Source organism: Nerophis lumbriciformis, linkage group LG01, assembly GCF_033978685.3.
Source record: "Nerophis lumbriciformis linkage group LG01, RoL_Nlum_v2.1, whole genome shotgun sequence".
NCBI classification, from domain to species: domain Eukaryota; kingdom Metazoa; phylum Chordata; class Actinopteri; order Syngnathiformes; family Syngnathidae; genus Nerophis; species Nerophis lumbriciformis.
Genome location: NC_084548.2, coordinates 55189425 through 55203700, shown reverse-complemented (window position 1 = coordinate 55203700; position 14276 = coordinate 55189425). Strand labels below are relative to the sequence as shown.

Genomic DNA, 14276 nt, shown 5'->3' with positions numbered 1-14276 from the left:
TTTCTAATGTATGTCAATGACATTGCTATACTTTCCAGACTGCTTAAGTAAATGGTAAATGGGTTATACTTGTATAGCACTTTTTTACCTTCAAGGTACTCAAAGCGCTTTGACACTATTTCCACATTCACCCATTCACACACACATTCACACACTGATGGCGGGAGCTGCCATGCAAGGCGCTAACCACGACCCATCAGGAGCAAGGGTGAAGTGTCTTGCTCAAGGACACAACGGACGTGATAAGGTTGGTAGAAGGTGGGGATTGAACCCTCAGGTTGCTGGCACGGCCACTCTCCCAACTGCGCCACGCGGTCCCCTAGTGTATTTTATATGCGGACGACACAATCCTATTTGATTCAGGACAAAATATTACAGATGTGTTAGAGGTGGTTGAACATGAATTTATCAAAATGAAAGGGGACCTATAATACAAAACCAACTTTTATACCTTGATGGTACCTTCTTATGTGCCTTTAGGATCTGCATAAGTCCTGAAAATGTGAAATCAAACCATGGAAGAATTGCATAGAGATTTATAAAACAATCTTGCCTTCCTTTCTACTTCCTCCAAACAGTCCGTTTAGAATGTGTCAGTCCTGTGACGTCTGCCGATATCTCTATATATTGTATGTAAAGACTTACCAAAATATCTTTGTGTGAGTCCACCATTTTATTTAATGTTTGCGCATTTGTAGTCCAAACGACACAATGCCAATGGTACAACATGAAGACCGAAAATGCTGTTGGTTGTTTTAACCAGCACAAGTCTCTACACAAACATTCAGCCTCATCTGAAGCAAGAAAGTGCCTTACTTTTAACTTATATTATTTGTGGCAATAAACTTTCAACTCGGAAGAAGTCTCTCTTTGTGTGTGCAAAGCACTTCAAAGAGTCCTGCTTCAGAAACCTGCATCAGTATAAAGATGGATGTTCCATTAAACTACTTGTAATGTCCGGCTTGGTGACTACTATTTATGGCAATGGAGGAGACAATAAAATGGTAAGTAATAACAGTAGCTTAGAAATGTGTGAATGATACGTTAGCATTGTTAACTTGAGTTGTTGTGTAGCTAGCTTAGCCTTCTAATGTAAGACAATAGCGTCACCGAAATAATTATTATCCTAAAAACTACTTTTAATTGGATCAGTGCCTACTGTGTTCGGCAATGGAGCAGTAAATTATATAATCCGTTATTAAGTTTGCGATGTTGCACCTCGCTCGTAGTTTAGTTTATAGCCTTGAGCCTCCATTGTTTGCAACTCAAAGCTGCTGTGCAGCAGAGTTATTTACATAATATAAAATAGAAAAGCTTTTTATTGCCAATATATACACATATATACGTCCAGGGTCTAGCCTTAGAAAGTTACAGGCTTGGTAAAAGTTTAACCTTAGCCAGACTATAGTTCCAACCTCTACGTCTGCCCGCCTTGTCTCCTCAGTGCCGGCAACAAACCAAGGTGAGCCGCTGATCTCGCAATATCATCTGGGATGTTGTGTTGTGGTGACAGTCACTCAAAACAGATGGATGGTGGCGGTCACCGATGTCCATAGGGCACAATAAAAGCAAGAAAGCTAAAAAAAAAAACTACAAAACATTTCTGCCGAGATGGCGAGGTTCCTTTGCATCGAACTCCCCCATTCCTCAAAACAAACCGTTTTAAAGGGGAGCAAAAAGTGGCTTGAAAATAGGTATGTAAAACAAAATCTATGCACAATTTTCAACAAAGAACCACCATCACATGTTATATAGACCACAAGGAAGTGTTTTAGATGTACAAGTAGAAAAAAAAACATGATACGACCCCTTTAAAATGTGTTTTGATGTTAATAGATTATTCTTGAATATTGGTAAAACTAAATTTATGATTTTTTTTGTAGTAGTAAGAAAAGTGTGAATGCCTCATATGTAGAAGGAGTTGAGATTCATAGAACAGAAGAGATCAAGTTTTTTGGTGTTATGATTGATGAAAATGTGTCATGGAAATCACATATAAATTAGACAAAGGTTAAAATATCTTAAAATATTGCTCTTTTACACAAGGTGAAATAATTGCAATATCAAAAACATTGTATATTTTGTATAACTCACTGATTGTTCCATATGTAACAATCTTCCTTTTGCTTAAGAGAGCCATAAGAATCATTACTGGAAATGCATATAGAGAACCCACAAACCCAATATTCAAACAGTTAAACTTACCGAAATGTAATTAATTAGTAGAGTATTATATCTTAAAATCATCAAGCACATACAAAAATTCTACCAAAGCTTTAAAACAGATTTGTTAAAATAGAAGGTAATTATAATTTAAAAGGAAATGAGATCTTTAATAAATTGAGATTTAGAACAGTGACAATGGAAAGAAGCATTTCAATCAGAGCTGTTAGATTATGGAACAAACTTGATAGTGAAACAAAAAATGTTCAATTTATTTCTGTATTTAAAAATACAAAAAAATCATGATGATAAAAATATATGATTTGGAGTATATTATTGTTTTCATGTTTGTTTTCATGTTTGTTTGTATTAAACATTGCCTTAAGAAAACTTTAAGTTCAACAACAAAAGTAATATCATATCTGCTCTTTTTCATTCACAATTGATTTTTTTTTTTTTTAAATATTGTTTTATTTGTTTACCTTTAATGAACAAAATAAAAACAAATAGAAATGGGATAGAATAAAGAAAAAAAGTTGAAGACGGAAAGGAAAATTGTGGGGACAAAAGACATACATTATTAAGATTATTTGGGGGGGCTATTTATTGAAGCTTGGGGAAGGGGGCCACCAAGAGTCCTAAACGCCGGGGCCCCTCGTTGGATTAAGGCGGCCCTGACTATAGGGTAGTCCTTGGGAAAGTCTATTTATGTTACTGGAGCATACAATATGGTTTCAATCCTAGTTGCGGCCCACTGAACTAGCTTTATACTCTCACAAAGATATTGAAAGGTCGTTGGGAGTTTGCAGTCAATGTGTGCTTTGTGTGCTATAGAAATTGTGTAGACTGTAGTTGTCTGTAAAAGGTGCTGCAGGAGTACTAGTAGTAGGTTTGGATACTAGGAAACAATTTAGTTCACGGAGGGTCAGAGTAGAAGCTTCTTTTACATTGCTGGTAATAAGTCATACAAGTTCTCTGTCAATGTTGGACTATGCCCTTTGTCATTGGTTCTCTTCATTATTTCTATGGACAGAATTTCCAGATGCAAGCCAAGGCATAAAGCGTGTCCAATTTGATGTTCTTACAGTATCTAATCTTTGCTTTTTACAGATGATCCTTATGGCTTCATTGAGCTATGGCCTTGTGTGTGGGCTGGGCCGTGTAACTGCCAGGATGAGACTCTGCCCCCTCTAAATTCAGCCGGAGGAGTTTAGGTATATCAGGGGCTTGTTCTTGAGTGAGGAAAGGAAGGAGTGTGAAATCGATGGACTTATCAATGTGGCTTCTACAGTTGCTGTATGTGAAGAGGGAGCTGAGCCAAAAAGGAAAAGCCCTCATTTCTCCGGTCAATATAGGTTCTGACCTTAACCTATAGAGCTCTGGGTAATGACCAAAAAACAAGGTCTCAGAAATAAGCAGCTGAAATCAATTTCCATCGAGATAAAGATGGAGAGTTCTGTCAATAAGAAGGGATCCAACTGGCAACCAATGTTGAACGGTGTTTGGGTTAAATGTACTGCGCACAACTTTAGACCATAACATGAATCCTACAACTAAAGCAAGATTAAACTTCTACAGGCTAGTCACACAAAAAAAAAACATAACTCATTAGGAAGGTGATAAAATATCACTATGGTAACAACAAACATGTGCTGATCAACCTATTGCAAGTAAGTGTACGGTCAACATTTTTTCAACTGATTGCAATCTTCTTTTGGGGGGAGGAGGAGTAATTGTGTTTAATATGTCCCACTTGGGCAGCACGGTGAAAGAGGGGTTAGTGCGTCTGCCTCACAATACGAATGTCCTGAGCAGTCCTGGGTTCAATCCTTTCTGTGTGGAGTTTGCATGTTCTCCCCGTGACTGCGTGGGTTCCCTCCGGGTACTCCGGCTTCCTCCCACCTCCAAAGACATGCACCTGGGGATAGGTTGTTGGCAACACTAAATTGACCCTAGTGTGTGAATGTAAGTGTGAATGTTGTCTGTCTATCTGTGTTGGCCCTGCGATGAGGTGGCGACTTGTCCAGGGTGTACACCGCCTTCCGCCCGAATACAGCTGAGATAGGCTCCAGTGCCCCCCGCGACCCCGAAGGGATTAAGCGGTAGAAAAAATGGATGGAATGGATGTCCCACTTGAATCTTTTGATTCCTCACGTAGTCATTTTCCAAGTTTCAAAGTCCAGTTTTAATACCTTCAGAAGACTAAGCTTACAAAGCCTATCGTTTCCGTGAACTGTGGTGTACTGGTGTCATCAACATTGTACTATCATCCATTCTCTTCTTTGTCCCCCAAACATACACAACATGCAATACGCAGAGCTGGTTGTCCAGTAGCCAGAGGGTTCCCGGTTCAAGTCCTGCTTTATCGATCCCAGTTTCCGCTGTTATGTCCTTGGGCAGGAGACACCGCACACAATGCCAACATCGGTAAACACTCCACGATGGCTGCCCACTGCTCTTCAGAAGAATGGGTTGAATGCAAATCAGCATTTTAAACAACAGAAGTGACAATAAAAATGTATTTTTCTTAAAAGCCACAGTGTTATGATCCGCTGCCCGGATCATAGTTTGTTTACGTTTTCTAGTCACGTGTGTTTTCAGCACCTTGAGTTTGTTTGTTTCAGTTGCCATGACAGCAGATTACATTCACCTGCCTCTGGTTAGCGTCCGGGACGCGCACCTGTTGCCCGGGCGCTAATCAGAGGGCTATTTAGTCTATGCGCTGGCCTCACTCGGTCTGGCTTCCTAATTTGCTTGATGCAACAGTTGACGACTTTTTCTATTCCTGCTAGTTTACACGCTAGGCTATTTTCTTGCTAGCTCCCACGCTAGCCCCTTTGTTTTTGTCTATAGTGCTATGAGCATGTTTTTGTTTGTTCTCGTATAATTTCATTCTTAATAAATCATTTTCCTACCTGCACGCTGTGTCCGAAGCCGTCTGCATTCCTGGGAAAACAACCACGCACCACGATGCGACCAAGTCGTTACACACAGTTTCATAACCTGACTCTCGCCAGATCCTTGTAGTTCACTGAGCTCCACACAAGGATCTGGGACTTCTCAATAGGAAAGTATTTCAGAAGGCGGGGCCTGGTAAAAATATCATTGTATGTAATTGGATAAACCACTTGTCCATTATCTTGAATGACGTGCTACTTCAACCACTCACATGGAAATCAACCCGTGACGCTGATGAGAGCGAAGCTGGGAAATCCAAAACAGAACAGCCGACATATTGGATAATAACAGGGCGAAAAGTTAGAGAACTTTTACTGAAACAAAGCAGCAATGTCAGTAGACGATCGATGTCGCAAAACAGTTGCAATAGCAAAATCAATGTCATCACACGACTCCTCGCTGCATGCCGCCATTCTTGTTTGAATCAAACAGTCGCTTCGGCGCTACGTCACATCTATGAATCCTGATTGGTTCATTATTTTTGCTATCTTGAAGGAGTTTGCAATGCCCTCAGTTTCCCCAACATACAGTTGTTTCCCCAACAACTGTATGTGTTTGCCCTTATCAGGCATTCTTGGAATTGTAAAGACCCCCACACACACTTCAGATTTGTATCTAGACAAACAAAAAACATAATTTCTGTTATTGTTTGACTCGAATCTACCAAACTGTTGGAAAATAGAAAAGTCACCAGAACAGTTAGTACTGTCTGCAAAAGTGCTTACGATGAGAGGTTTGATTCAGCTTGCAAAGAAAACAGTCACCATCAGAAAGAAACTGTGCGACACTACAAAACATGTCAGTCATTTCACATTCCCTAAACCAGCAGGATGTTGGGTCAAATATCCTTAAAAAACAGAAAACATGCTCTCCTGACCCTTGGGGACGCTCTGAAAATAGTGACAAAAGCAGCTTGATACCTCTGAGCCAGCAGGGATCGCCTTGTTTCTACTCTTGGCTGTCCCTGTCATTCCTATCAACACATTCAGATGCCTTCTTGTCATCAAGGCGCCAAAATGGAGCCACAACTGTTACCATGGGATCCACCGCTGCTGTGCTGCATCCCCGATAGGGTGAACGTTTATAACAGTGACACCAGCAAAAGTCAACAAAAACGCTCTGAGATCCAAACTCATTTTCACTGTGTCATGGGTTCATGCATAATCACGCGCTTCATCGACCTGTGAGACTGCATTGATCTGAGCGCACTTACATTCAAGGAAAAGAACAACAAATACTTGGCCCAAAACACATCCTGGTATTTTACCTGCAAGTCAGTCTGGGCAGCATGTGAAAACAGTACAGTAAATTTATTTAAAAAAAATGCAAATTAAAATGACTGTCTCACTTATTAATATGTATACATGCCCAATACAAAGTAGCTCAAGCTGAATTTGCCTTCTGCCAAGGCAAAACATGAAGGCTGTTTGAGGCAGGTCACAAGGTTAAAGAAGTTACGGGAAAGTTAAAGTTAAAGTTAAAGTACCAATGATTGTCACACACACACGAGGTGTGGCGAAATTATTCTCTGCATTTGACCCATCACCCTTGACCCATCACCCTTGATCACCCCCTGGGAGGTGAGGGGAGTAGTGAGCAGCAGCGGTGGCCGCGCCCAGGAATAATTTTTAGTGATTTAACCCCCAATTCCAACCCTTGATGCTGAGTGCCAAGCAGGGAGGTAATGGGTCCCATTTTTTATAGTCTTTGGTATGACTCGGCCGGGGTTTGAACTCACAACCTACCGATCTCAGGGCGGACACTCCAACCACTAGGCCACTAAGTAGAAGTACAACAGCAGCAGCAAGTGTGAATAAGCATGAAGTCGGTCACCCGGCTTGAATCCAAAGCGCCTCACACGGGGGATTGTTTTTGACTGATGGAGTGGCGGCAGCACACGCTAATTGTGCTGATGATTTCATTTGGCCTCCCTGCACAGCTGCAATTACAGCCTCGCCAAGAGCTCAGATCAGGAAGTACAGCGTGCATTTTTCTTCTTCTTTTTTTCTGCGTGACCCCTGCAATCGGAGATGTAGGACTCTCCCCCTGCGCATGGTCACATGTCCAAGGTAATGACTGCCTTGGGAGGCGAGTGGCCAGACTATGTTAGATACCCCCGCAGCTATGGAATGTATTGATTCGCTGCTGCGTTGCTCTCATCAATCCATCAATGCGATTGAATGGTTACGACGAGGTCCAACGTAACGACTGAGAATGACATGAAGCACCATTTATTTCCTGGATAACTGGCACTGATGGATGTTGAAGCTGTCAGGTAGGAGGCTGCGTTATAGGCACATGACATCACTAACTGCTTCTGCGATGGCAAAAAAATAAATCATAACTTAACATTAAACCTGAAAGGGAAATAAAAAAATAAACCATGTCGTTGGCTAAAAGTTCTTAATTTGAAATCACTTTACAGTGGTACCTCAACTTAAGAGTGTTTTTGGGCTAATTGTTTTGCTTTAAGTTGCATGCAAAAAATGGAGTTACAGCATCCACGTCACTAGTTTGAGTAGCAAATGTCACAGAAATGATATGGTCTTACTCACTAACATTAGCTTAAGCTAGAGATCAACATAAAACTTAGTTTCCCAACCATGGAAAGAAAGAAAGTCAGCCTTAAAGACAGTGCTGAGAATAAGAAGTGAATGGTTCATTGAAATAAAGACAGAAATCATCAAAAACATGACGTGTAGCCAACTTGGCAAAGCAATTTGAGAGGATCACTGCTAGTCTGCAGCATACTGAAGCAGAATTCATGTAAAGCAGGGGTGTCAAACGTACAGCAGGTTTAAAGGCCTACTGAAATGCGATTTTCTTATTTAAACGGGGATAGCAGGTTAATTTTATGTGTCATACTTGATCATTTCGCGATATTGCCATATTTTTGCTGAAAGGATTTAGTAGAGAACATCGACGATAAAGTTCACAACTTTTGGTCACTGATAAAAAAGCCTTGCCTCTACCGGAAGTAGCAGACAAGTAGCGTGACGTCACAGGTTGTGGAGATCCTCACATCTGCACATTGTTTACAATCATGGCCACCAGCAGCGAGAGCAATTCGAACCGAGAAAGCAACAATTTCCCCATTAATTTGAGCGAGGATGAAAGATTTGTGGATGAGGAAAGTGAGAGTGAAGGACTAGAGCAGTGGTCCCCAACCTTTTTGGAGCTGTGGACCGGTCAACGCTTGAAAATTTGTCCCGCGGACCGGGGGGGGGGGGGGTGATTTTTTTTTTTAAATGTTTTTTTTAATAAAGAAATACAATCATGTGTGCTTACGGACTGTATCCCTGCAGACTGTATTATATGCATTGATATATAGTGTATATATTGTGTTTTTATGTTGATTTAATAATTTCTTTTTTTTTTCTTGTGCGGCCAGGTACCGGTCCGCGGCCCGGTGGTTGGGGACCACTGGACTAGAGGGCAGTGGGAGCGATTCAGATAGGGAAGATGCTGTGAGAGGCGGGTGGGACCTGATATTCAGCTGGGAATGACTAAAACAGTAAATAAACACAAGACATATATATACTCTATTAGTCACAACACAACCAGGCTTATATTTAATATGCCACAAATTAATACTGCATAACAAACACCTCCCCCCTCCCGTCCATATAACCCGCCAATACAACTCAAACACCTGCACAACACACTCAATCCCACAGCCCAAAGTACCGTTCACCTCCCCAAAGTTCATACAGCACATATATTTCCCCAAAGTCCCCAAAGTTACGTACGTGACATGCACATAGCGGCACGCACGTACGGGCAAGCGATCAAATGTTTGGAAGCCGCAGCTGCATGCGTACTCACGGTACCGTGTCTGCGCATCCAACTCAAAGTCCTCCTGGTAAGAGTCTCTGTTGTCCCAGTTCTCCACAGGCCAATGGTAAAGCTTGACTGTCATCTTCCGGGAATGTAAACAATGAAACACCGGCTGTGTTTGTGTTGCTGCAGTCGGCCGCAATACACCGCTTCCCACCTACAGCTTTCTTCTTTGCTGTCTCCATTGTTCATTGAACAAATTGCAAAAGATTCACCAACACAGATGTCCAGAATACTGTGTAATTTTGCGATGAAAACAGACGACTTAATAGCTGGCCACCATGCTGTCCCAAAATGTCCGCTACAATCCGTGACATCACGCGCTGACGTCATCATACCGAGACGTTTTCAGCAGGATATTTTGCGCGAAATTTAAAATTGCACTCTAGTAAGCTAACCCGGCCGTATTGGCATGTGTTGCATTGTTAAGATTTCATCATTGATATATAAAACATCAGACTGCGTGGTCAGTAGTAGTGGGTTTCAGTAGGCCTTTAAGAGATGAATTTGCTCAGTATAAAAAAAGAAACTGCAGTTCTAAATGTGTCCACTGGATATTGCAATGGCAATTCTGTTAGGCAAGCAAACAGTTTGTACCGGGGCCAAGCAAGAGGTACACAGTAAAGTGTGGCTGCGGTTCCTTCCCCTCAACCCAAATGAAACGTAAAACCTGCCAATTTAGGTTTTCTGCTTATTGACCCAAAATGTTTCTGTCAAAGAAAAGAAAAGTGGACGGAGAGTGTAGTAACTCAACCAGGAGTATACATCTATTTAATATTTATTTTTGTTCAATCCCAGTTCGGCTGCGACTTAATATTTGATTGCTTTGTAGATAACCCTGAGACAAAGTCTAAGTTCATTGTGTTCTTCATGGTGTTTTTGAAACTGCACCATTTTTTCTCTCAGAATTATCAACTAACTTGGAGCTTTTTGTCAAGAGGATTATTTGTGATTTGTACATTTTCAGAAAGTGCTTCTTCTACATTTTGCCAAAGTAAAACAAAGAAAACAATCTGAAGTTGTCTTTATTTTTAAGTTATCATGCCATGATTTTATCAGTCCGGCCCACTTGGGAATAGACTTTTCTCCATGTGGCCCCTGAGCTAAAATGAGTTTGACACCCCTGATCTAACGTCAGCCAAGAATGTTAAAATTATACCTAAACGGTGGACATGTAACCATGAAAATATGGAAAAGCTGCTGATGGTGTGTTTGAAGGAGAAGCAACTGGAAGGATATACCGTAGAAGTCCACTCTCCAAGGCAAATACTGTACATTATTATTACATTATTTTATAAAACTACTGTAGTTGTCTGTACTACATTCCATTGTATTGTTTTTGTAATATTTATTATCGGAGAGTTAGTTTTTCTTTTTGATAGGCATTGTAAATGGTAAAAGTGTGCTGTTTTGGGGTTGGTGCTGCAAACACCAATTGATTTCAGTTCATTAGGGACGGAGGATTCTCTGTCTATCGTCTGTCTGTGCAGTGTGAGCACTGATCCTGCAGCTGTGTATGGAACTATCAGTTTGCACGTCCTTCTCACAGGTGCTAAATAAAACGCAAAATAGCGCTTGCAAATAAGTTTTAATAAATCACATTGCGCATGCTCAATATCTATTTTTGTATTTTCTCTTCCCAGTAGAGCGTTTTGATGATTATAGCATATAGTTTGCATACTAATGAAAACAGACCCAAAATGGATTGCACACCGTATTCCACTCACTTATCAAACACAATCCACTTGGCACATTTTCTTTGCGTGTGCTAACAGGTTTGCACCTGTTTTAATACACGCAAACCTTTCCTAAATCAGCCCCTAAGAGGTTTAAATTTAGAACTATTGTCTCGATTAAAGCATGATGTGGCAAACTGTATAGAAAATGTATGAAATATTTATTAGCATAGCTTAAATATTAACACATGACCGTGGAGAAGATCGGACAGTAAGTGCAACGGTGTGAAGAGTCATACTGATTTGGAACAAAGCCCTCACTACCTAAAAAGCAGTTGGTGCTCGGATCACTGACTGACCTGTGAGCAAAAATCAATCAACACTTTGGTAGCGTGCCTTCACAGCGATGCGCACTTTGGTTTTGATGAGGACTTGTCTGCCTCCCTCCATTCACTTTTTTCAAGGGTCTTTCAACAATATTGGCAGATAATATAGGAACGCCTGCAGGGCTGAACGCTGCAATTCAATTCCAAGTGCTCTGCAATCTCAGAGTTTTCAGGCTGACTAAATCAATTACACAGCATTGTGGAGCGCCTCAGCCACACAACACCCACTTGCTCCTTTTTGTCTCCGTTCGATGCACCAAATGTACATCTGTAGTAATAACTGAGGGGTGAGTGGCTGCAAGCATTGATGTATGTGTATTCCAAACAGTGTGTGCAACTTTTAAGTGTGTTGCAGTGCTTCAGAGGGCAGTGGAAATGTGTCTCAAACAGCAGCCAAACCTCTCTCGGCTCTCTGAGAGCAGAAATAATTTTCCTTCTCTATAAAAGTGTGGCCAGAAGCAAGTCTTTGTCTGGAGAGACATTAATGACAAACAAGGGAGCTGTAGACCAACAGAGCCTCAAGGTATCAACACTGATGCATGCCATTTTAAGTATGAGGGGCTGAAGGATAAAAAACAATCATGTGCATCAAGAGGGTTGCACTCGAGTCCAGCTGCTACTTCGGCAAACACACACAGGCCTGGTTCCCATCTGACAAGGTTAAGAAATATACCCGAAAAGAGATAAGCACACAGAAATTGGTTCACGGAGAGGATGGACACTCTCCTTCCTTTCCAAACTATGATGCTCTTTTGCGTGCAGCCTATACATGAGATAGAACTCATCAATTATGAACCCATGAATAATTCAAGCGTACATAACATTGTGTTGTAGGCACCGAGTGCACACAAAGTGTTCCCATGAAGCAGCGTGTAAATGTGTGCCAGCTGCACATACGGGTTCACCTTTAAGGGTGGAGAAGAAAACCAGTGCATGTTGCAGCAGAGACATGCAGCCCTGCCCCACCCTAAAGCATGAATGCTTGGGCAGGACTTTGTATTTTTGGGGGGTGTATAATAGAGCCTAGATTGTAAAATGTTGTGTTTTGAACTAACTGATGATGCTTGTGGAGCACTTGGACAAAGGGCTCCCTGGAAAGGGTTAGGTGGTGTACTGGCATCAAGCAACACACACACACACACACACACACACACACACACGAAGCATACAAGAACATTCACTGATGTCCACCTGACAAACAAAGGAGAAAAGTTCAAAAGTGCAAAATGGCACTTTTTTAGACCAATATTTTATTCTATTCATCACTGTCTTTTGTTTTTCCATCCATTTTCTACCGCTTGTCCCTTTTGGGGTCGCGGGGGATGCTGGAGCCTATCTCAGCTGCATTCGGGCGGTAGGCGGGGTACACCCTGGACAAGTCACCACCTCATCACAGGTTTTTTTTTTTTTTTTTTTTTTTTTTTAAGGAAAGTGAATACTTCCTATTGCATTTTTTTATGTATTTTATTTATTTACATTTTTCAAAAATATCAAATGTTAGAAAATGCAGAATTTTATGATAAAGTTCAAATTTGATGAAGAGTTATTTGAACGTTAAAAAGGTGCGCACGCAAAATCCACCCACCTGCAAGAGACGGTGATCTCCACCTTGGTGGCCGGTATGCTCCCACTGATGGGGTCGAAGTCGCACACCGTCGCCGTGGCCTCCACCTTGTCCATCACGTCGCCCTCCATGTTGCCGGGAGACCCTGCCAAGGCTCCCCCGAGGTCGAGCGTTGCACCCTGGGTAACCTACAGAGCGAATGGCGCGGAGGAGTCCGGTCAAACCTCCACGGACGTGGAAAGCAGACGGAAAGTTTAGTGGGAGTGCGGCGAGGCTGCAGGATGGACCGGAGGGCGGGCTCACATCAGCCTCCCAGACCGCCTGGCAGACGAGGAATGCGCGCTTTGACGCGGAGGTTCGCCGGTGGAGTGCGAGCTTGTGAACTCCACCCTCCTCCTCCTCCTCCTCCTCCTCCTCCTCTCGTTCAAAACGTGCATTCTCCTGCAAGCTATTGATCCGCTGCACGGATGTTTACCGGGCATCAAACGGGCGTTAAAAGAGAATAAACAAGCTTTAGGTGGGGAATGGGTATGAATAAAAAAGTAGAATATTTTGTGTTGAGCATATACTCTCTAATCGTTATTTCAGCACTTGGACAGCTCCTCGGACTCAGTTTGGTGCGGAATTCCTTCTTATTATGAAGAGTGACGTTCTTGTCTCCCTTTTCTGGCTCATTAATGTCTTGCTTTGCAGCTTTGAGAAGAGACCAGAAGTTGTAGCGAGAGTTTGCACGCTGTGGTGTGAAGATGAAGATTGACATTTGGGTTATAATTGCCTTGAGTGATGCAGGGATTGGCGCACATTTCCCTGCAAGGATTTTCCAATGAACTGCAAGTGTGTGTGCTTTTTTTTTTTTACACTATTCAAAGTACAGCATTTAAGTGCATTTGCACGGGGAGCTTCCATTGGTGACATATGGAAATGAATACTGCCCACATGGGCACTTATATGATTGTGTGCCCACACCATAGACCGGGGATATTCAACTAAATTGTTTTAGGGGCCACATTTTCAGTAAGTCAAACTATTAATCTTATTATGTATTCTCCAAAGAGCCAATGCCCTCTACAGTAATTGTTTTCTTTTGGTCTATTTATTTTGGCAGAGTATACAGAAGTGTTCTGCTGTTTTTAATGACCTTCTGCAAAAAAGCTAGTCAAAGATCATCTCCATGGCAGCACTCTAGTGTTGAACAGCCCATATCACCTCCGTTCTATCCAGTCTTCATTGGCTTCCAGTTAAATTCCGCATTGAGTTTAAGATTTTAGTCCTGACATTCCGTGCGTTGCATGGTGCGACCCCTCAGTACACCACTGATTTGCTATGCCCCTACTCCTCAGGGCGCAGCCTCTGGTCTTCAGGCCAGGGTCTTCTAAAGATCCCAAAAACACAGAAGATGCTGTGGCCTGCCTGCTGCTTCTCCTCCTCCAGGCAACTTTGCCAGGATTCTCTTTGTGGACTTCAACTCCGCCTTCAATCCCTACAGAAGCATCTACTGATCCGGAAACTACACCATCTCAACATCCCCCCTCAGCTGATCCACCTCACCCACCTCAACTTCCTCACCGACCGACAGCAAGCAATAAGGGTGGGCTCAAACACGCTTACCATCAACACCGAGGTCCCACAGGGATGTGTGTTGAGCCCTTTCCTGTACACACTCTACACCAATGACTGCCGTAGCATCTCACA

At 42.2% G+C, this 14276-nt stretch overlaps 1 protein-coding gene across 2 annotated transcripts in view; it reads right to left on the bottom strand.

Moving 5' to 3' along the window:
• The window catches only part of cpne5a (copine Va), a 217765-nt gene extending 204854 nt beyond the window's left edge, over nucleotides 1-12911 (bottom strand). For both annotated transcript variants that reach the window (XM_061987293.2, XM_061987300.2), the window contains exon 1: nucleotides 12606-12911. In XM_061987293.2, the coding sequence (XP_061843277.1) occupies nucleotides 12606-12715 (110 nt within the window). In that variant the 5' untranslated portion in view covers nucleotides 12716-12911. The remainder of the gene's footprint in view (nucleotides 1-12605) is intronic.
• Nucleotides 12912-14276: the final 1365 nt, after the last annotated feature.